At 44.3% G+C, this 24658-nt stretch overlaps 1 protein-coding gene across 1 annotated transcript in view; it reads left to right on the plus strand.

Annotated features, from left to right (window-relative positions):
• The window catches only part of LOC146181782 (uncharacterized), a 54300-nt gene extending 30372 nt beyond the window's left edge, over nucleotides 1–23928 (plus strand). Inside the window, exon 5 of the mRNA XM_084575848.1 lies at nucleotides 23515–23928. Coding sequence (XP_084431974.1) covers nucleotides 23515–23643 — 129 coding nt within the window. The 3' untranslated portion in view covers nucleotides 23644–23928. The remainder of the gene's footprint in view (nucleotides 1–23514) is intronic.
• Nucleotides 23929–24658: the final 730 nt, after the last annotated feature.

Below are 24658 nucleotides of genomic sequence, written 5' to 3' on the forward strand. Positions count from 1 at the left end.
CCCGCCAGCAGTATGGCCATAACGCCAGCAGTTGTTGCATTGCAGAGGCTTTGGTGGTAGGGGATCTATTCGAAATATTAAAGGCCACGCTTTAATCTCTGATGGGCAGATTGTCTACAAAGGTAGCAATTACCGATTCTGTCGGTGCACGAACATTATTGCAGCGGTGGCGTAGCGGTAGAACATCCGCCTCGCATGCAAGAGGACCGGGGTTCAAATCCCGGTGCCGCGCAATTCTCCACCGGATGAAAAAAAAAAAAAAATAAAAAAAAAAAAAATCCGCGTGTCGATGGAATTGCATATACAGGTTTGGGGTGCGACCTGATGCCGATGAACACCTCCGGCAACGCACTCCCTCACCAGAACAGGAGTTGGCCACCCTGGTGCAGTAATTGGCCACAACCTCCTATGATAAGCTCCATAAAACCCCGGCCCTCAGTCACCAGCGGCTGCGGAACAACTGACCACGGCGGCGGTCAGACCTGTGACGCAGCAGGGGGTGCTAAGAAAGCCTGGCTCCGCTGGACAGGCCGCCATTGGAAACTGACCCTGGCAACGTTTAATGCTAGAACCCTAGCTAGTGAAGCTAGTTTAGCAGTGCTGTTAGAGGAACTAGAGGGCATGAAATGGGATGTCATAGGGCTTAGTGAGGTTAGGAGGCCGAATGAGGCATATACTGTACTGAAGGAAGGGCATGTACTGTGTTATCGAGGTTTACCTGAGAGGCGACAACTAGGAGTAGGTTTCCTTGTCAATAAGTATATAGCGGGTAATATAGATGAATTCTATAGTATTAATGAGAGGGTTGCAGGCATCGTAATTAGGCTTAATAAGCGGTATAAACTGAAGGTTGTACAGGCCTATGCACCTACATGTAGTTATGATGACCAGGCAGTTGAAAGCTTCTATGAAGATGTAGAATCGGCAATGCGAAAAGTAAAGACGCAGTATACTGTACTAATGGGCGACTTCAATGCCAAGGTAGGGAAAAAACAGGCAGGAGGCAAGGCAGTAGGTGACTATGGCATTGGTTCTAGGAATAGCAGGGGGGAGTTACTAGTTGAGTTTGCAGAGCGCAATAACTTACGAATCATGAATACCTTCTTCAGCAAACGGAAGAACCGAAAATGGACATGGAAAAGTCCTAACGGAGAGACTAAAAATGAAATCGACTTCATAATGTGTTCAACCCCCGCCATTGTGCAGGATGTAGAGGTAATCGGGAAAGTTCGATGTAGTGACCACAGGATGGTGAGGTCCCGAATTAGCCTAAATCTGAAGAAGGAACGCAATAGATTAGTAAGAAAGAAACCCATCAACGAATTAGCGGTGAGGGGGAGGGCAGAAGAGTTCAGGATCTCGCTACAGAATAGGTATTCAGCTCTAACTGAGGATGGCGACATTACCCTAGAGGCAAGGAATAACAATTTCAGAGATATCATTACTGAGTGCGCGGTAGAAGTAGGCGGTAAGATAGTTAGAGAGGATACCGGTAAGCTGTCTAAGGAGACGAAAGATTTGATTAAGAAACGGCAGAGTATGAAAGCTTCCAATCCAACAGACCAGATCGAATTGGCCGAGATATCAAAGCTAATCAATAAGCGCAAGGTGGCCGATATAAGGAAGTATAACATGGAGAAAATTGAGCATGCTGTAAAGAACGGGGGAAGCCTTAAAGCGGTAAAGAAGAAATTGGGCATAGGCAAAAACCAGATGTATGCGATAAGGGACAAGGCGGGCAACGTCATCACTAACATGGAAAAGATAGTCAAAGTAGCCGAGGAGTTCTATACAGATCTCTACAGTAGCCCAAGTAGTCAGGACCGTAATGAGATTGGCTATAGGGAAAAACAGTCAGACGTTCCACCAGTGACGAAGGACGAGGTCAAGAAAGCACTAGAAACTATGAAAAGGGGGAAATCAGCTGGAGAGGATCGGATAACTACAGATTTGCTGAAGGACGGGGGGGATATCGTGCTAGAAAAACTGGCCACCCTGTATACGCAGTGCCTGGTGTCATCGACGGTACCGGAAGCATGGAAGAATGCAAACATTATCCTCATTCACAAGAAAGGGGACTCTAAGGACCTTAAAAATTACAGACCAATCAGCTTACTGTCTGTTACGTATAAGGTATTTACTAAGGTAATCACTAATAGAATCAGGACAACCTTAGACTGCAATCAAGCAAAGGATCAAGCAGGGTTTCGGAAACGGTACTCTACTATCGATCATATCCATGCCATCAATCAGGTGATAGAAAAATGCTCGGAATATAATCAGCCCTTATACATAGCATTCATTGATTACGAAAAAGCATTTGACTCAGTTGAAACCTCGGCGGTGATGCAGGCATTGCGAAATCAGGGGGTAGACGAGCCGTACGTGAAAGTACTGGAAAATATATATATTGGCTGCACAGCAACCATAGTTCTGCATAAAGAAAGTAACAAAATTCCCATAAAGAAAGGTGTTAGGCAAGGAGACACAATCTCCCCAGTACTATTCACAGCTTGTTTAGAGGAAGTATTCAGAGACTTGGAATGGGAGCAGTTAGGGATAAGGGTAGATGGAGAATACCTCAGTAATCTGCGATTTGCTGATGACATTGCCTTGCTAAGCAACTCGGGAGATGAACTGCAAATAATGATTGATGACCTAGACAGGAAAAGTAGAAAGGTAGGCTTGAAAATCAATATGCAGAAGACTAAGGTAATGTTCAACAGCCTCGGGAAGGAACAGGAGTTTACATTAGGTAGCGAAATACTGGAAGTAGTAGGCGAATTTAACTACTTAGGACAGGTAGTAACCGCAGATCCGGACCATGAAAAGGAAATAACAAGAAGAATAAGATTGGGATGGAGCGCATTTGGCAAGCACTCGCAGATTATGACTAGCAGCTTACCGGTATCGCTCAAGAGGAAAGTATACAACAGTTGCATCTTGCCTGTACTCACCTATGGGGCTGAAACGTGGAGGCTAACCAAGAGAGTTCTACTTAAGTTAAGGACAACCCAGAGGGCTATGGAACGAAAAATGGTAGGGGTAACATTAAGAGATAGAAAGCGTGCAGAGTGGGTCAGAGAAATGACGCAAGTTAACGACATTCTAGTGGAAATTAAGAAGAAGAAATGGACATGGGCAGGACATGTAGTGCGAAGAGAGGATAACCGATGGTCGCTGAGGGTAACAAACTGGATTCCAAGGGAAGGAAAGCGTAGCAGGGGGCGGCAGAAAGTTAGGTGGGCGGATGAGATTAAGAAGTTCGCAGGGGTCAACTGGATGCAGCTAGCACAGAACCGGGTTAAGTGGAGAGATATGGGAGAGGCCTTCGCCCTGCAGTGGGTATAATCAGGCTGATGATGATGATGATGATGGTTACAGCGATAAACCGCAACCACGCCTGCCGCGGAGAGAAGGTTAAGGGTTTTTTCTGGACTTAATAAGGAATCCACACCTCGGACTAGACCTTTCGTGCAGGCCAGGTGCGAAGGGATAAAACTGCTTACCTGATGAGATGCAAAAGTAGAACATTTTAGATGATTCTTTATGCATGACAGGTCTGGTGAACGGCAAAGAATCCCGCCGCGCCCAAATTGGCGTACCTCGGCTATTCCTTCGTAGAAGGAAGTGGTTTCCTGAAGGGCAGCTCGAACAGCTCTATTTTTATTTATTTATTTATTCAATCCTCAAAGGCCCCTTTAAGGGGTATTACATGAGGGGTGGGCTTGAAGTACGGTGGTTACAATAAAACATGTCTTTCGATGGCAGTCTTGAAATGATGAATGTCGGTTAGTGAGGCGATGTGGTCGGGAAGGTCGTTCCAATCCAGGGCAGTGCGGAAAAAAAATGACTTTTGGAATGTTATCGTATGGGCGCGCTGGGGGTAGACGGCATTGGAGTGGAGATGACGAGATGACCAATGGGCTGGACGGATGAACACGTTGTTAGGTGGCAAGCTGTGATAAAACTTATGATAAAGAGAAAGGCGAGCTAGTTTCCGGCGTAAAGCTAGATTGTGAAGTTCAAGTTTGGATTTTAGTACGGTAACACTGGTGCGATAGGAGTAATCTGAAAGAATGAAACGTGAAGCTCGATTTTGAGTAGATTCCAGTAAATTGATCAGATTAGTTTGGTGAGGATCGAATATAGCTTGAGCGTACTCAAGTTTGGGTCTGACAAGCGAAGTGTAAGCAATTAGTTTGACAGAAGAGGGAGCTAATGAAGTGTTGCGGCGTAAGTAGCCAAGAACGCGACAAGCGGAGTTGGTTATATGAGAAATATGACTGGACCAGGATAGGTCACTGGAGACATGAATGCCTAGATATTTGATAGTGTCAGTTTGAGTTATAGGAAAATCGTAAAGATGATAGGTAGAAGGTAAGTAGTTACGCCGACGGTGTAAAGAGACATGAAACGTTTTATTAACATTTAATTTCAAAAGCCAGGTGTCGCACCATTCTTGCACGTTAAGCAGATCATTCTGTAGGATAGCGATGTCAGATTGGTTATTTATGGTCCGGTATATTACACAGTCATCAGCAAACAGCCGTATGTTAGATGTTATGCAATTTGGCAGGTCATTATTATAAATTAGAAAAAGTAAGGGGCCAAGTACAGTACCTTGAGGAACGCCTGACCGGACTTGAGAAAGGGTAGATGAATGGGAGTTGGCGACAACAAACTGGAGACGATTTGTTAGAAAATTATGGATCCAATTCAGTACACAAGGGTCTAAATTAAAGGTAGATAGTTTAAGCAGCAAATGGCGATGTGGGACTTTATCGAAGGCTTTTTCGAAATCTAAAAAAAAAAGGAGTCTGTGGGTATGTTAAGGTCGAGGTTCGTGTGAATATCGTGAAGGAAAAGAGCAAGTTGAGATTCACAGGAATGGTTGTTCATTTTAATGGTGCCACCATCCTTAGGAACGAGCGCCACAGGGATGTTGAGGACACCGGAGCTCTGAAAAGCTTCCGAGGGCAGATCATCAGTCCGAAGGGAAGCCGACCAAGGGGAGCACCCGTGGCCGGGGGACTGCGTCGACATTACCTTAAATTGACAACGTCACCGCATGCGTTAGTCAACAGAGAACAAAAGACGCAAAGGGGAAAGACAAAACCATGGCCAGCAACCCAATACTTAGCTGATCGGCGTGTGAGCAGGCCACGAACACCTTCAGCTATTCCACCATGGTCTCCTTCACTTCACATGATGGTGATGATGATGATGACCTGAGACAAAATGGCACATACCCACTGCGGGGGATTAGCCAGGGTGCCTTGTAGATTGTAAACATTTACGTTCAAGGACTGGAGTATTCAGATAAATATGGACCTTTAACTAAAATTTGGAAAAAAATAAAAAGAAAAAGAAAAGGTAATGAAATCGTACCTAGCATAGGAATCTACCTGTTGAAATTATGTAATCATGAATAAAATCGCAAACTGATTTTAAGGCATGTCCCTTGACGCTTGCTCCGAAGGAGAGGAGAACTGGAATGCTTACTGGAAGGCCTAATCTCGAAAGGGGAGTTGCTAAGTAAATTTTGCGGAGAGATGCGAACCTCCGGCAGAGGAGAAAAAAATGATCTATGGATTCAATTTCTTTGCAAGACTCACAGAGGTTAGTAGCGGATAGCTCCGAACGACATAAATACAGATTTAGTTTCGGTAAACTGCAGCGCAAGAGAGTCATAGACACTTCCCATAGCCTTGAAACAAGCATGCGGCCACGCCAAGGCCATCTGAGGTGTTGGTAATCTGGTGCAGAAAGGAGAGGCTCGTTAGTGAGGTGATGGAGACGTTGGAAATTTTGAAATCGTGCTAAAGTTAAGTGAGCGGTATTAGGTATGAATGGAACAAGAGGTCCACTAAGAGCGGATTTCGCTAAAAAATCTGCCCTTTCATTATATGTAATACCACAGTGGCCTGGGACCCATTGAAAACGCAAATATGAATTGTGAGGAGGAAGGAAAAAATAAAGTGAGCGGCAAAGCAGAGTAGCCTTCGAATTTTCGGGCGATGACAGCATAGATAGGCTGTCAGAAAGAAAAATAACCTTAGAAATATTACTAGGGATTTTAGTCAAGGCCAACTCAATGGCCAGAAACTCAGCAGCGAAAACTGGCGTATAGTCTGGGACCCGAATTGATAACTCCAGTCAAGAGCCTGGAAGTATATGCCAATAGCTGCTTTTTCATCCTGCTGAGACGCATCTGTAAAAATGGCAATATGGCTCGCAAAATTGTTTAGGTAATCCTCTATAAGGGTATTTAATACATTGGCAGACAAATGCTTAGCATTTCCTGGGAGGGTGTCATCAAATGAAATTCTAGTATCAGGCCGCCGGTGGTCAACTTGTACTAAAGAGGTTACTGATACTGAAAGTTTTGACAGCAGGGAATTAGTAAACACAACCTGAGAGGGCTTATACCTAGGCCAAATATTATCAAAGAAGTATGATGGGATCGAAGTAAATATGGGGTTAGCCACTCCAGGGACTGGTTCCGAAGACCTTAAATATGTTCGCAGAGTTAGAAGCTGAAACCGCGAATTTAGATTAGGTATCCGAGCTTCCAAGTATAGCAATGTATTGGCCACTGGTTTGGGCAGACCTAAATAAAGGCGCGAAGCTCGTCGTTCCAAAACAAACAGGGGCGCAAGCTTGTACCTTGGGCTTCCAGAAAAGAGAATGGAGCCGAATTCAAGTATTGGTCTTACGTAGGTCTTATAAAGCAAGAGCAGAGTGTCCCGACGCATACCATATTTCTTATTGCTGATTCTTATCAACCGGCGAAGGGCACGTTCACCTTTAAGCACAAGGCTTCTAATTTGAGGCCTCCAGTCTAACTGTGTGTCGTATAATACACCCAAATATTCAATAGAATCAACCTGCGGGATTAGGACAGAAGATAGGACAAGGAAATGTTAACGGGGGATATGTCTGTGGGAATACTAGGACGGCACATTTGTTGACATTTAAAGTTAGCCTTAGGCTGTCCAGCCAGACCTCCAGGGCACTTAGATAATCTTGCAACGATTGATATAGGGTTTGAATATTTGTGGCAGAAGCAAAAAAAAAAAAAAGCTATATCATCTGCATACACATAAACTTTGACGGCCGGGTGAATAGGAATGTCACGCATTGATACATTAAACAATAACGTTTGACGGGACTGCTCCCTGGGGTACACCTCTTGACTGGGTGTTGGAATTTAATGCATTCTTTGTGCAGAAGAATGATCTATCCTTTAAAAACTCACTAATCCACGCAAAGATGTATGATGGAGGATGTAGATCAGCTAGCTTATGAATCAAAATGCTGTATTCTACGCTGTCGTACGCCTTGGCAATAGGCAACCTGCAATGGAGTTTGCTGAGACATGTGGCGCCACCTGGCGGCTGACGGGAGCTAATACTGAGGCGGCGCAGAAGCTGACGCCGTATATGTTGCGGCCGCTGTGTTCCTTCTGCGTTCGCGTTTTGTTATCCCAGTGAGTGTGATTTACTCATTTAGTGACTTCAGTGGTCTCGTGCGATGCTTCGACTACTACGGATGTGAACAAGAATAAAAATAAGCGCAAGGGCGGCGAGAAAGACTACCACAATCACGAAGGAGACCTAAGCGTACCGCTTGCTGGGAGAACCTGGGGAGAATGATGAGAGAAGGAGATATTGGCTGCGAGAGAGTAATGTAACTGAAATTCGTTTTGTTATGGGGCCATTGGCGTACAGACGCCAAGAAGCTAAAATAAGGTGATTGCCCGTGAGCGGAGGAAACGGTATAAACTTCTGACTCGGGGAGTCGCACGCTGGTTGGGGCACGCTACTCAGTACGCGCTGTAAAATTTGGCATGTGCTGGTATATGCTGTGCAAGATCGAGTGGCGTACGTCCAGAAAATCAACAAAACCGTGCAGCCGCAGCATCGTATTCCAGCTGCATTTCAACGGAGGCGAAATAAAAAAAAATGTTCGTGGATCTGTGAACCGGATTTCTAATGCGGTGTCTATTCGGAACCACAAAGCCAAAATATCTTCAAAACTTCCAATTACAGATTTCAATAAGCATATTTATCTGTAAATTAGTTATTAAGGGGCTGAAGAAGTCGAAGTGGCGGAGTGTAGAGGCCCGTGATACTGTGTACGCTGAGAATGGAACTTCGTTCTATTGTTCCGCGCCAAATATTTCTTTCACTGACTGCTCAAGCTACTCAAGAGTCTTTTGTCCCAGACGATAGAATATTTCATCATTAGTAACAACAGTAAAAAATTCTAACTCTTAACGACCTCCGTTACGAAAGTTTTGCCGTTGAGTGCCAGCATTTCCCGCCGGCTTTCCCCAAGCTTAAGGTACGGAGGTACAAAATGCATGCCAGTTATTGTTGTTGTTAAGGGCTTTATTTTTCCAACGGTGTAGGAGGCCCCCTCCTCCCCGCCCCCGGCACACACAGTTTTCGTTGATGACGCACGCTACAACCGCACAGTGCTTGCAATCACCACGACATCCGTAGCGGGTACCGCACCATGCCTCCTGTAACTTCCGCGGCACTGTCGAAAGGTGCACCACGAACAAAAGTGTTCGTCATGGTATTAAACTTTAAAGCAAAACTGCGAGGAAATTATTATGCTGCTGTAATCAAACAGCACGAACAAAAAAAGAAGAAACGGCGATCAATCTGTTCTCAGGTTCTCTCTGCACTTTCGATGTTTGGGTATGAGGTGTGAACGCATAGGTGAATGAAAAGCTACGTTTACAACATTTTTCATTCATTTAATTATTTCTTAATTCATCATCACATATCCGACTAATGCCCTGAGAGAATAAATTTCGTTAAAAAAAATTCCGTCTGCTCACGCGACATTCAAAGCTGTGCGCGCGGGTGTTCCGTCGCGAGCGGCGCGCCTTCGCGGTGACGTCGACACCGTTCACGTTTTAAACATGAGCATTCTCGAACAGGCGGTGTCCTTTCGTCAGTATTGGTTTTCGGAAGTAGCTCTCAAGACATTCGATTGCCTTAAAACCGAAGAAAATGAGAGCCGAGATGCTTCTAGCCGTACAACGCGAACGCAACCCGACCGCGCCGGCCTACTCAGATTACTCGGCGCCGCCGTTGGCGGCGCTGAACGCTGCGCTCCACTAGCGCCGCCTGGCCACTGCAGGTTGCCTATATCTAAAGTAACTAGAGCTGAAACCCCTTTTCGCCTCATGGCAACCCTAATACGACTCTCCAAGTCTACGTGTGCGTTCCAAATCGAGCATCCCTGTCGGAATCCAATCTGAGCCTCGCTAAAGCCTTGGAAGGATAGAACATGATCCGTGAGACGAGAGCAGACTATCCGTTCTATAAGCTTAACTAAATTTGAAGTGATAGCAATCGGTCGAATGTTGTCGAGATCACACCCTTTCCCCTGGTCTTTAAGTAGTAAAATAATTTTCGTTGTTTTCCAAGCTTGTGGAATCCAAGCTTTTTCCAAAAACCAATTCACAATCTGCAATAGGTCCGAGGCAAAGTCTTTGAATAGCATTTTCAGCATGGCAACAGATATTCTGTCAACTCCAATCGCAGCCGATTGCAGGCAATTAACTACAGACATTAATTCAGATATATTTACCTCAGTGAAGTTTATATCAAACTGCAATCGGGCTGAAGAAAAGGTAGCTATCCTAGTGAAAAAACCCTGAGTCACAATAACCTCATACAGATTTCTCATACTAAACACATACTAAATTCGTATAAATCTCATATAATCTCATACAAATATCATTCAGCGTATGAAAAATATACGAGATTGTATGAGATTTGTATGAGTTTAATATGAGAAATCTGTATGAGGCTATTGTGACTCATAGGGTTTTTCGGTAGGGAGTGCAAGCTTGAAAGCGCGCCGCAAGGGCTTGGGCATTTGATTCCAATTGATCTAAATCATCTTTTTTAGACAAAACAGTGGACTGGTTGGTAGAAGGGCGAAACGTTTGTACGTTCCATGTATCTATAGAGAGATTTCCGGTTGACTGGGTTAGACAAATAGGTGTTCAGATTCGCATTATATTCTTCCTTAGCCTTGGACATTGTTCTTTTAAACGAAGCTGCAAAGAATTTGTAATTAATCCAATTGTTTGGACACTGATTATGGGCTAGGCGCTTCCATGCGGCTTTCCTCTGACGATAGGTTTTTTTCGCAATCTTCATTCCACTTGCTCGAAGGAGTCTTGTTTTTAATGGCAGACTGAACTGTAAACTCTGATCACTGAATTGCGCCTAATTCTGAAGACAATACTTCAGGACCGCGATTCAATTTATCATAAGGGGCAGATGACCTGAAGGCATCTCCTAGACATTTCTTTACCAGGGTAATGTTGACAAGTTCACACGATGTACCAGTTGACCTAATCTGATTACATGCAATGTTGAAAGTGATAGGGTAGTGGTCACTTGACGTACCGAAGTCTATTGTAGACCACGATGATACTCCAATACCATTTGTAGCTAATGTTAAATCAATAGCTCAATGAGAATTTGCTCTCATGTAAGTATAGGCGCGACTATTATAACATTGAATATCATTTTTAGACAACCAAGACCAAAGTAACTGCCAACTATAGTCTGTTCTGAGACCCCATATGACACGATGGGAATTGAAGTCCCCAGCCAAAACTACATTTGAATTAATTGTCAGCAAAGATTCTAAACAATCTGTCGTACGGACGCCTGTGGGAAAGCAGATATTTGCAAATATGACCGGGGCACACTGCGGGACAATTAACTCAACGGCAAGTATCTCACGATCAGGCCCAATAAATTCATGAACCACTTTAGCACGATGAACTAGACTTGTTGAAATTAATGTTAACCAGCCTCCGTCCCTGCCGTGTGGGCGATCAGCTCTAAAAACACGGTAATTTTTAACTGTGAAAGGACGATTAGGAGAGAGCCAAGTTTCATGCAGTAAGATAATATCAGGGGTAATTTTAAGAATACGGTGCTGTAGATCGTCGAAGGAAGATAAGATAGAGCGACAACTGGAGTAAAGAGATTCCCGCCATGAATATTGCTTTAAAAATGAGGCAGCAACAGCCTCTTTCAACACATCCGTTTTCTTTGCAATTTCTTGAGTACCTTTCTTAGATTTAACATACGGATGGTCCGATTTATTAGGAGAAGATGAAGCCCGACGCTTCTGAGATGGGCAGGCCATCTCAACATGTTCCTTCACTTCACGCCTGGAGCCAACTTCATCCTTGTCTTTAACATCCGGCCGGTTTGCGCAGAAATTCTAATTCCGTCTTCAACAAAACCACTGAAGGCATACTGACACATTGGTCTCCCGAGTCACAGATTGCATATGCTTCATAAATTTCTCTTGCTAACTTATCCTTCATCTTTTTCATAACCTTAACGTTATGAAGGTCAGCTGGCTGGAGGAAGACTATTCCACACGATTTTGCACTGAGCATATGTGAATATGTGGTTCCTTCCTCTGGTAAAGCCGCACGGAAGCTTGCAATTGTAAGACATGTCGCAGAAAAAGCTGATGAAGAAGAGGCCAGCCGAATTGTAGCTAAAGGGATTGACTGTTTGAACCGTATAAAAGGACGTGAAAGATGCAAGTTGCAATTTGAACCTGTAATTAAAGAACTGAAGAGCAAGGAATGTAAGCTGTGCCTTTCAGATAAAGAAGGTGGTTTTGTTGTATTGGATTCTATCAATTACGGAGTAAAGGCTCTGGCACCCATGAATAAAAACTTTCGAAAAGTGCACTCTAAGGACCTAAAAGCTGCTTAAAGAAAGGTTCTACGGATTCTCGAGGAAACTGACCTGAGGCAGCTTTGCCGCAAGGTTAAGGACACTAGACATGACACCGTGTCGGTATTCTTAAGTGCAAAACCACACAAACCCGACATACCTTGCCGAGCAATACTGTCAGAGGCACACACATGGCAGACGCGGAATACTTGGTCAAGCATCTCGGCCAAGTACATGTGGATGATCACTTTAGAATAAAAAATTCTGAGGAGATATTATCTGAGATCAAGGGATATAATAAGAAGATACTTTCTGGATTTTCACTCGATATTGAAGACATGTATTATTCTATCCCACAAGAAGGCTTGTTGGAAGAACTACGAGAAACGATTGAGAATCAGGCCATAGTTTTCCAGAATTCAGCCGGAGTCTTTGTGGATACATTCTTGGAGTTGATTGCAGCCTATCTCAAATCAACTGTTGCATCCCATGATGGAACATTGCATTGGAACTGACTCTGGCAACGTTTAACGCTAGAACCGTAGCTAGTGAAGCTAGTTTAGTGGTGCTGTTAGGGGAACTAGAGGGTATGAAATGGGATATCATAGGGCTTAGTGAGGTTAGGAGCCCGAATGAGACATATACTGTACTGAAGGATGGGCATGTACTGTGTTATCGAGGTTCACCGGAGAGGCGACAACTAGGAGTAGGTTTCCTTGTCAATAAATATATAGCAGGCAATATAGATGAATTCTATAGTATTAATGAGAGGGTGGCAGGCATCGTAATTAGGCTTAATAAGCGCTATAAACAGAAGGTTGTACAGGCCTACGCACCCACATGTAGTTATGATGACCAGGCAGTTGAAAACTTCTACGAAGCTGTAGAATCGGCAATACGAAAAATAAAGACGCAGTATACTGTACTAATGGGCGACTTCAATGCCAAGGTAGGAAAAAAACAGGCAGGAGACCAGGCAGTAGGTGACTATGGCATTGGCTTTAGGAATAGCAGGGGGGAGTTACTAGTTGAGTTTGCAGAGCGCAATAACTTAAGAATTATGAGTACCTTCTTTAGCAAACGGAAGAACCGGAAATGGACATGGAAAAGCCCTATCGGGGAGACTTCAAATGAATTGACATCATACTGTGTTCAACCCCCGCCATTATGCAAGATGTAGAGGTAATCGGGAAAGTGCGATGCAGTGACCCAGGATGGTGAGGTCCCGAATTAGCCTAAATCTGAAGAAGGAACGCAACAGGTATGTAAGAAAGAAGACCATCAATGAATTAGCGGTGAGGAGGAGGGCAGAAGAGTTCAGGATCTCGCTAAAGAGTAGATATTCAGCTCTAACCGAGGATGGCGACATTACCCTAGAAGCAATGAACAATAATTTCAGAGATATCATTACTGAGTGCGCTGTAGAAGTAGGCGGTAGGATAGTTACAGAGGATATCGGTAAGTTGTCTAAGGAGACGAAAGATTTGATTAAGAAACGCCAGAGTATGAAAGCTTCCAATCCAACAGACCAGATAGAATTGGCCGAGATATCAAAGCTAATCAATAAGCGCAAGGTGGCCGATATAAGGAAGTATAACATGGAGAATATTGAGCATGCTGTAAAGAACGGGGGAAGCCTTAAAGCGGTAAAGAAGAAATTGGGCATAGGCAAAAACCAGATGTATGCGATAAGGGACAAGGCGCGCAACGTCATCACGAATATGGACAAGATAGTCAAAGTAGCCGAGGAGTTCTATACAGATCTCTACAATAGCCAAAGTAGTCAGGACCGCAGCGAGATTAGCGGCAGGGAAAAACAGTCAGACATTCCACCAGTGACGAAGGATGAGGTCAAGAAAACATTAGAAACTATGAAAAGGGGGAAATCGGCTGGAGAGGATCAGATAACTACAGATTTGCTAAAGGACGGGGGGGATATCGTGCTAGAAAAACTGGCCACCCTTTATACGTAGTGCCTGGTGTCATCGACGGTACCGGAACCATGGAAGAATGCAAACATTATCCTCATTTATAAGAGGGGACTCTAAGGACCTTAAAAATAAGAGACCAATCAGCCTACTGTCTGTTACGTATAAGGTATTTTCTAAGGTAATCGCTAATAGAATTAATACAACCTTAGACTGCAATCAAGCAAAGGATCAAGGAGGTTTTCGGAAACGGTACTCTACTATCGATCAGATCCATACCATCAATCAGGTGATATAAAAATGCTCGGAATATAACCAGCCCTTATACATAGCATTCATTGATTACGAAAAAGCATTTGACTCAGTTGAAACATCGGCGGTGATGCAGGCATTGCGAAATCAGGGGGTAGACGAGCCGTAAGTGAAAGCGCTGGAAGATATATATAGTGGCTGCACAGCAACCATAGTTCTGGATAAAGAAAATAAGAAAATTCTCATAACGAAAGGTGTTAGGCAAGGAGACACGATCTCCCCAGTACTATTCACAGCTTGCTTAGAGGAAGTATTCAGAGACTTGGAATGGTAGCAGTTAGGGATAAGGGTAGATGGAGAATACCTCAGTAATCTGCGATTTTCTGATGACATTGCCTTGCTAAGTAACTCGGGAGAAGGAATGCAAATAATTATTGATAACCTAGACAGGAAAAGTAGAGAGGTAGACTTAAAAATTAATATGCAGAAGACAAAGGTAATGTTCAACAGCCTCGGGAAGGAAAAGCAGTTTACGTTAGGTAGCGAAGCACTGGAAGTAGTAGACGAATATGTCTACTTAGGACAGGTAGTAACCGCAGATCCGGACCATGAAAAAGAAATAAGAAGAATAAGATTGGGATGGAGCGCATTTGGCAAGCACTCGCAGATTATGACCAGCAGCTTACCGGTATCGCTCAAAAGGAAAGTATACAACAGTTGCATTTTACCTGTACTCACCTATGGGGCTGAAACGTGGCTGCTAACCAAGAGGGTTCTACTTCAGTTGAGGACAACTCAGAGGGCTATGGAACGAAAAATGGTAGGCTTAACATTAAGAGATAGGAAGCGTGCAGAGTGGGGTAGAGAAATAACTCAAGTTACCGACATTTTAGTGGAAATTAAGAAAAAGACATGGGTATGGGCAGGACATGTAGTGCGAAGAGAGGATTACCGATGGTCGCTTAGTGTAACAAACTGGATTCCAAGGTAAAGCAAGCGTAGCAGGGGCGGCAGAAAGTTAGGTGGGCGGATGAGGTTAAGAAGCTCGCAGGGGCCAAGTGGATGCAGCTAGCACAAAACCGGGTTAATTGGAGAAATATGGGAGAGGCCTTCGCCTTGCAGTGGGTATAGTCAGGCTGTTGGTGATGTACAAAGGAGGGGTGTATGCATAGGTTAGAGAGTTGCAACTGCTCTGAGCGATGTGTACCTAGCCGCATGTGACAGAAGGATTCTTACGGCTATGAGAGATTGTTCGTTACGTTGACGACGTTTTGGTATTGTGTGATTTAGAGAAAAGAAAGGCGACTGATCAAATAAAAGACCTAGCCCTGGGTGTGTTTGAAGAAAGTTGCCCTGATCTTAGATTCACCTGGTAACTTCCAAAGGAAGGTGTTTTCCGCTTCCTGGATTTGAGTCTCGACTTCTTACCAAAACACTTATGTTGGACTTAGCAGCCAAGAGCGAACAAGCAGTTTCTTCTGTATACATCCCAACATTCAAAGACAGTAAAAAGAGGTGTTGCGAAGGCTGCATTGACGCCGGCTCTCAACAAATCATGCCACAAGCGTGTTAAAACACGTTTTCTAAGCCAGACTGAGATGCTTCTGGAGGCAGGGTATCCTGAATATTTGCTGTGTAGAATAAAAGAAAGCATTGTCCTGCCGATCAAGCGGAGAATTCGAAAAGAAGACCTTACTCAAATAAATAAGTGGTCAGTGGTACCATATATGCATGGCTTCACCCATAACTTAATGAAGATTGGTCAAAGACACGGCATCCGGGTTATCCAAACGGCACCAAACAGAGCTAAGGGGATGTGTGTGCGGGTTAACAACCAGGAATTCAACTCTGGATGCAAAACTTCGCACTTGACTAGGTACTCTAAGTGTATTCAGGGGGTTGCTTACCAGATGTCCTTGCATTGTCGAAATGAATATATTGGACAGACAGGAAGATGTCTCAATGACAGGATTAGACAGCACGCCATGGCAATATCTGACAAGTCTGGCACTAATCTCGCGGTGCACTGCAAAGACTGCGTTGGTTGTAGAGACCAAAAATGTCCAGCTGACCTTCATAACGTTCAGGTTATGAAAAAGATAAAGAATAAGTTAGCAAGGGAAATTTATGAAGCATATGCAATCTGTGACTCGGGAGACCAATGTGCCAGTATGCCTGCAGTGGTTTTGTTGAAGAAGGAATTAGAATTTCTGAGCAAACCGGCAGGATGTTGAAGACAAGGAAGAAGTTGGCTGCAGGCGTGAAGTGAAGTGAGAAGATGTGCGGGTTATTGTCAATATAGCGGTCAGTGCAGCGTTGTCCATGTGTTTGTGTGTGCTTCTTATGTTTTGTGTTACCTGCTCTGCTGTCGTCTTCCATGAGATCTGGAAATATCCTTGCAAACTGTTCCGGCAATCACTGCACCGTAGCGACATTTAAATGTTAAATTAACTGTATACACAAAATCACCCACAGTGGTTAACTCATGCTAGCTCTATCTGGAGTCCAGATCAGCATCTGGGATGACCTTCAGGAGGAAGTGTGAGGCCTTGTTTCTACACGTCTGGTTTCCGCGTGGATATACATTGACCTCAGTAGAACTGAGAGGAGATCGTGTCTTCATGAGAGAAGCAAGTGACACGTACCCTTCCGCGTTGTTCTTTGGACATCACAAAACATAATATTGAACATCTCACGCCACATGTTTAACATATCGCAGATGATGCCAGGCCCGTGTTGCCATGAAGTGATGTGGCTTGATATTTTTTTGGCCTCTTGGTCTCACATGGCTGGTTAGATAAATTCAACAAGGTACTGAAATGTCTGAGTACCGGCTCTCTGAAGACCCTTTACGACCAAGGCAGTCCACAACATTGTTGCCTATGAGACCTGTGTATGAAGTCATCCATGGTAAAAGTGTAGAGGTGACTGCTGTGCTGATATATGAGACATGGCATCAGTAGGGAATCCGCCCTCTTTTGAAGGGTGGAGTTTGAATCTGTTCGGATCTGAACAGATCGAGCCGGTAAAGCATGCAGACCAGCTCGAAGTTTCCGCGAAAATCTGAACGGTTCTCTGTTTCAAAACGTTGAAGAATTGAGAGCACGTTACTGCCGAAGGAGATTGATGGCTTAGAAGCCACGTGAGGAGTACTGACCGTACAGTCCTGTGCGGAACCTTTTTCGTGGGGTTAGACCAGCTGCGCTGAAGCCACGCATGGAAGTTCGTACGGTGTGACTAAAGCGGGGCTTCGTATTTGCGTGTAGTGACTGATGCTAATGAATATGTATAGGGCAAATAAGCATAAATTAAAAGAATAAAAAATAGGGGGACTCTTAAGCGCGGGCGTTAAGGCTATGACGCGATAGCGTTTCACACACATGGACGTCGCTTTTTCCACTTTTTATTTTTTGAAATCTTACTTTCTTTTTGTTTTTGTTTATATTTTTTTTGCGCGTCGCTACTTAGCATCCACCAACTTTGGCTTCCCAATCTGAGCTGTTTAACGCCTTTGAACTCATCATTCATTGTTTTCGATTATTTGAATGAGTCATTTGATCACGCACAAAATCTAAATTTTCTTAATTAGCCTAATTTCACTCTAAACATTCTGATACCTTTTTCACTGCCTTTTTCGGCATTCCCTTAGTTCAATTTATGCATTATTAATTATAAAATATATTTTATTAGCTCTTCATCGCCTCAGTTATCCGTTCAGTCGTTCAGTCGTGTGCGACTCGCCGTGACCCTATGGACCATATCACGCCACGCTTTCCGGTCTCTGACTATCTTCCTAACACCACATAACTTCATCTGCAGCGCCTCGAGGATGCCATCTAACCATCGCCTACCGCGCACCAATCATTCATGAATTACCAGATCCAGAAATTACTACGGTACAATTTTTTACACAACCCCCGATCATTAACGGCACGCGAAGACTGTTTTTAGACCGAATGAGCTGGAGAAGCTCTCGCTCAATACACGATAGGCATGAGAGCACGAAAAGAAGAGCCACTGACATTGTCACGCCATAGCCTTAAAGGCGGGATTTAGCTAGTCCACCCCCCTTCTAATTTGTTTCCAGCGGTTCTTCGTCGTGTGCCCCATTGAAGTGGTTCACCGTTGGGTGTCGATCTCATATATCGTGACGTTATAATAGTAGTTTGCAGATGACAACTGATTTAGAAGAAAATTTGTATGCGACGTAAGGTCGACGTTGCCCGCCTCCAAATTATGTTCTCTGAAGTGGAGATATATGATATACCTGATCCGAAATCAGGAGTTAGATAAGCCATATTTGAAAACACCAAAGCTAATCTATACTGGTTGCACAGCAACAATATAGGCCTGTGTTAAGAATGGTGCTGGCCAATCCGACACGATTTTCCCAGTATTATACATAGCTTCCTTAGCGAAAGTGTAGTATTCAGAGATTAGAGCAGTTCGGGACAAGTGTTGATGGAGATATCTCCCTATTCTTTGAATCGCTGATCGCATTGCCGTGCTAAATATCTCAGTTGAACTGCGAGGAATAATTAATGACTTAGCCAAAAAGAAAAAGAAAGATAGGATCAAAAATTTGTATATAGATAAACAAATTCAGCCAGTCAGGCGCTTTCTTGGAAAGAAAAGAATTTCAAAAATTCCTTGGCGTGATTTACTATACGCAACTGGGCTGGAATGCCCACGTTGTGAACTTAAAAGGTATTGCAAGCTACCAAGGCGTCACTAACAAATATAAAAATATTTTACCCGTGTGGCTTAAAATAATGCTATACTATTCACTAATAGAATGCCGCCTAAAATAATATTTGCGTGCCTGCTGTACCTCGAACCTCCATCCTTTGCGTCCCAGCCGACCGCTTTAACCAACTACGCCACGCCCGGGACCTTTTTTATTGCATGGAAGTACTTGAAGCCTGATATAACCAGGTCTCTGTGATCGTGAAACACACATTCTCAATTATCGTTGTCTACAGTGAGGAATTTAGCGATGAAAACGACTCTTCAATTAGTGATAATGACAATTATGACATTAGTAATCATAATGACGGTGCATTTTGTTGACAATGAGAGCAAATGTGGTGCACGGTATGGACTAGCAATGCTTTAGCTTTCGCATTTCTGCAGTGTAGATTCCACAGTGCTCTCTGAATGTTTTTTTTTTTTTACCTCAAACTGCTGTATTTGTTTGCAAATAAATAGAACTAAATCTGAATTTTTAAAACAGAATTTCACTAATCACGATCCACACTTCCTCAGATATACACGGTACGCCACTCCTAGCCTCAGAAGTAAGTACGGCATGCAGCTGACCTCGCATGCTGTTTGGGATTGAATTCACGAAGTCCCATTCTTATACACCTTATCTCAGGGTTTCAAAACATTTCGCTTATTTTAAAAGCGGTGTTATGGTGTCATACTTTACGTTCGTTCAGCGATTTGTAAATAACGCTGTTTTGTTAGTACGACTTGCTAGATACGTTATGTTTCATGCTGCGATTGATGCACTGGTCTGATATCGAATCTTGTACTGATGTATGTTTTTTTAGGCATTACCCATTAGTGCCACTACTATAAACGTATACCTGTACATACGGATTTTGCTTAGAGCCCGGAACTTCGCTCCGCGATTATTCATAATTCGTAAAAATTAAAGTTTCGATTTCAATATGTAGGAGGCTACGGTAAATTTGAACAGCCTGGGAAAGTAATATCACTTTACAGTAGGCTGTGAAGCGGTAGGCGCATATGTCTACTTAACACAGGTAGAAACAGCAAATCCGGACCATGAAATGCATATAACTAGGAGAATAAAATTGGGATGAAGCGCATTTGAGAAGTACTCGCAGGAAAGCATGTATTCGTTGGATCTGACCAGTATTCACCTACCGGGCTGATACGTGGAGGGTAACGAAAAGCATCTATTTACGTTTGGACAACGCAGATAGATATGGAACAGAAAACGGTAGGTGTAACATTAAGGGATACGAAGCGTGTAGCATGGGTCAGGGAACCAGAGTTAGACTTTTTAGTTAAAATCAAGAAGGAGACATGGGCAGCAGGTGTAATGCGCAGAGAGGATAACGGATGATCCCTAAGGCACAAACTGTATTACAAAATAAGGCAAGCGTAACGGGTGGAGGTTTGTACGTTTGCAGGAGTGAAGTGGATGCAGCTGGCACACTGCCGGGCCTTCGTTAAATGGAGAGATAATATCGCCTGAAAAAAGTTAGGGATCAATGGCTGTGAACGATGCCTGCTGTAGCGTTGGATTCGGTTTGTCGTAGGTTAGTTCACTGGTTTCAGATGTAGAAACAGAGTCTGTGAAGAATCTCACGACATGTTCTTCTTGCTAACCATTCACCGAACCTTACTGTTTATCTATTTCCACATAGCCCCAACTTGAAAAACTACGGCGTGGAGTGCGTTAATAAAACATGAAAAGAGCGTATCAGGTGATGAAGCGAGATCAGGCTGAATGGAAGTTCATTACGTTGCAATACAGCAAAGCGATTCTAATCTCGCGAACAACGGACATCAATAAATAAGAGTTTCGTGTGCTCTATATTCTGGTACTACCTTAAGATGACTGAATAACTGGCGATACACGCGAAAGCTCGTGTATGAAACTCGACGCCACTGAGATTATGCTGGCAGACTGACTGCAGTCACAAAGGATGCAAAGTAGTGAATATTTGCGAACAATGTTCGTTTATGAAAATGTGGTGGAGTTACAGCCGGTACCGAAGATGCGTACTCTAATTGTGACGTCACTAGCGTCAAGCTTCAACCCAGCATGTGAGGTCACTTTAAGAGTGCAGAGTTTGTGATAGAATCGTCAACCCTGTGTTAATGAAGTGATTAAGATATATATCCCACGTTAAGTAACGGAAAGATGCAGCAAAACATTGCGTGCTGCTGCACTCCTCAGGTATGAGTTGCAGATCCTGGGGGGGGGGGGGGGGGGGGGACACGAGTCATCATGACTCGTGTACCCCCCCAGGATCTGCCCTTGCTATCACAACCAATGTGCCGTAACGTGTGGAAAACCTGCAGCTGATGAAACAAGGCAAGGTGTCGCTTGCTGATGACGTTTTTAAAATGAGCGAAATGTTTTGAAACCATGAGAAAAGGAATTCGTGAATTAAATCCGAAGCAGCATGCGAGATCATCTGCATACCGTACTTCCTTCTGAAGCGAGGAGTAGCGTATCGTGTATAATGAAATTTCACATTTAGTTCTATTGCATTTGTAAACAAATACAGCAGTACTTTCCTTACGCAACTTCACCTAGTAGCTGTGAAACGAAAAGAAAAAAACAGGAACGATCCCTGGTCTTTAGAATCCCGAAGATCAGAGGTGTCGGTGAACTTCAGTTATTTTCTCATATCAGATATTTTCACTTTTTCTTTGCGCACCACACAATGTTCTGTACTATTCATTGCAATCAAAGCCACAAGAAGCGCCGATGATGCTACCGCAGGGTTCCTGGGAAAAAATTGAGAGCTGTGTTTATGACCGGTTGTTGAAATCTGCTTCCATTGATGTCATCAACAATTTTTTTTTAAATGGCTTTGTCCAGGTGTACGCATCCAATGCAACGGGTCAATGCGTAGACTGCTGCCGGCTGCGTATAGTGCTGGAATGTATACACCTCATCGACAGGATATGCGCACACGAACCACGCGGATGCACTCAGCGCGGAATGGACCGTAGAAAACGAAACGATGTGTTCTCCCTGTCCCCCTTCTGACATAGACAGGGAGAACACTTCGTTTTCTACAGTTCATTCCGTGCCGAGTGAATCAGTGTGGTTCGTGTGTGGTAAAAGCACAGTGGCGAGCTGCAGTCCACCGATACCTCCCGTGCCCTTCGGCACGGGAGGTATCGGTGGACTGCAGTTCGGTCAACGTACTCCGTCAGGTAGGCGTCCCTGTAGCAGCAACAAAAAAAACAGCCCCTTCCACGTAGAATACCGAGGATGAGAGCAACGGGCATCCGCCCTTTGGATGCCCGGGGGACAGCGAGAAGAGGTGCTGTGCTAAAAGCACAGATACCTCCCCTTGTCCTCCACACTCCGCGGCCGAGCGTACAGCCGGACGTTATGTCGTCCGGAGCGACACATGCTCGAACCCCAGCGTCCGCAGCCCGCAGAATTTGCGGTGCCGGCGCAGGGATTCGAACTCGCGTCCCCGGAAGTGCGAGCTCAGCACTTTACCCACTCGGCCACGGAGCGGCTCGATAGCTGGCTGAATACGGCGGTGCTGATGCGTGAGATCGAGAACTGTCGTTGCGCAATGGGGATGATATGTTATCGTGACGAAGCGAGGCGGAATAAGATAGTTTCGCCCGTTCGCTATCAGTGTTCCTTCTTTTTTTGCTGCGCCGTCGCTGTATTCGACAGAAGGATTGTGCGAAGCTTCGTATCGATGTTTATCACTATTGCCGAGGCGCTTAAATGCATAGTGTGGTATTTCGTAGGTAGGGAGGTGGAAGGCTGTGTTCGGTGTATGGATTCATGGTTAATGCGCTCATTGTGAAAGGTTTTCAGTTTCTTTACACGCTATCCTCCGCTTGAGTTTCGTGTTACTGCAAGCTTACACTACCGTCTAATGAAAACGAGCGTCATGCAATGCACGCGAGATGTACGGCAGAGTTTCGGCATAGCACGGTCCGCTACCGTGTAGATCATATAGAAAATAGAGTTGAACGAACGTGAGGGTAGGGGCTCCACACCTAAGGCGGCGGCACGTAAAGGCGAAAAAAAAAAGAAGGAAAGAATTGTAATTTAGCACTCGGAATTGCGATGACACAACACAGCGTGGAAAACGACGTAAAAATTACGAACACAAAAGTACACGCAGCGTCATCACACACATTTATTCAGAAAAGAAAATATCACGAGATTTTGAATGCTGGAAAGGGTGAAACATTTCTTCGTCTAATATATTTATGTTACTGACGGTTCAATATCACTCCTTTAATTTGTTAATAAATACACACTCTTCAGCATACAGTCGAAAGTGACCACAATATAGTAATATAAAGGTCGAAGGGTCCTGGGTTGCTCGACTCCTGTCTCAGAAGAGCCACCCGAGAGTGTAGCTCCTGCCATGTGTCGAGATCTGGAGCTGTCACACGTCCGGCCGTGCACACCTGCAAGAGGCATATTCGTGATGTTTCGTTTGCTCCAGCGACACTGAAATGTCACTACAGTGGGGTGCTGAACAATACCGTAAGTGTATGAGAACACTGGAGAAATGCAAATACATGTGTGCTGGCTGGGCTCCTGGAGTGTCATTCGTATACACCATATAGATGATGTCCGTGGGGACAGAGTGGATCTTCTGTTTCTACATGATTCCGTCGTTACCATATATTGTGGGAGCAGCATTGACCTACTGACCAAAGCATAGCAATGTTCCGGTATTATCGTAGTCCCTGTGCGTCCATATTGTATGTGGCAGTTTAGTCATCCTACTGTCCTCTGATCTTGTACGAGTCTAGTGGTATGCGATCGCCATTTGCAATGCGTGCTGAAGTAACTCGAAGTGGAAATTACAGTATTTTTTGGTTTCTTCCAGGTGTTGCGTGCTGGTGCTCTTCACCGCGAAGAACGACAGATCAGGGTCCGCGTGCGAAGGAAGCGAATTGAAGACTGTGGAATGTCAAGGTCCCGTTGTCTACGGCCTCTGAAGTCACGGAAATGCTAATTGTGATTGAATTCTGTCCATTACCGGAGTGCATGCGATGTACTTGAATTGTGTCGATTACCGGAATAAAGACGCATTGCATGCACTCCGGTAAGTTTCTATGGTGTTCATTACGGGAGTGCATGCGATGTACGGGTCTCTTTCGTTTCAATCGTGTCACTTCGGTTGCGTCGGTTAGTGGAGTGCATGCGATATACGTGTCTCTTTGGTTTCAATCGTGCCACTTTGGTTGCGTCGGTTAGTGGAGTGCATGCGATGTACGTGTCTCTTTGACGTGTTTCTTTGGTTGCGTCGGTTAGTGGAGTGCATGCGATGTACGTGTCTCTTTGACGTGTTTCTTTCGTTTCAATCCTGTCACTTTAGTTCCGTCGGTTAGTGGAGTGCATGTGATGTACGTGTTTCTTTGACGTGTTTCTTTCGTTCCAATCGTGTCACTTTGGTTGCGTCGGTTAGTGGAGTGCATGCGATGTACGTGTTTCATTGACGTGTTTCTTTCGTTCCAATCGTGTCACTTTGGTTGCGTCGGTTAGTGGAGTGCATGCGATGTACGTGTCTCTTTCGTTTCAATCGTGTCACTTTCGTTGCGTCGGTTAGTGGAGTGCATGCGATGTACGTGTGTCTTTGACGTGTTTCTTTCGTTTCAATCGTGTCACTTTGGTTGCGTCGGTTAGTGGAGTGCATGCGATGTACGTGTGTCTTTGACGTGTTTCTTTCGTTTCAATCGTGTCACTTTCGTTGCGTCGGTTAGTGGAGTGCATGCGATGTACGTGTCTCTTTGACGTGTTTCTTTCGTTTCAATCGTGTCACTTTGGTTGCGTCGGTTAGTGGAGTGCATGCGATGTACGTGTCTCCTTCACGTGTTTATTTCGTTTCAATCGTGTCACTTTCGTTGCGTCGGTTAGTGGAGTGCATGCGATGTACGTGTCTCTTTCGTTTCAATCGTGCCACTTTGGTTGCGTCGGATAGTGGAGTGCATGCGATGTACGTGTCTCTTTGACGTGTTTCTTTCGTTTCA

Source organism: Amblyomma maculatum, chromosome 8, assembly GCF_055883805.1.
Source record: "Amblyomma maculatum isolate TAMU_Amacu chromosome 8, ASM5588380v1, whole genome shotgun sequence".
In the NCBI taxonomy this organism is placed as follows: Eukaryota; Metazoa; Arthropoda; class Arachnida; order Ixodida; family Ixodidae; genus Amblyomma; species Amblyomma maculatum.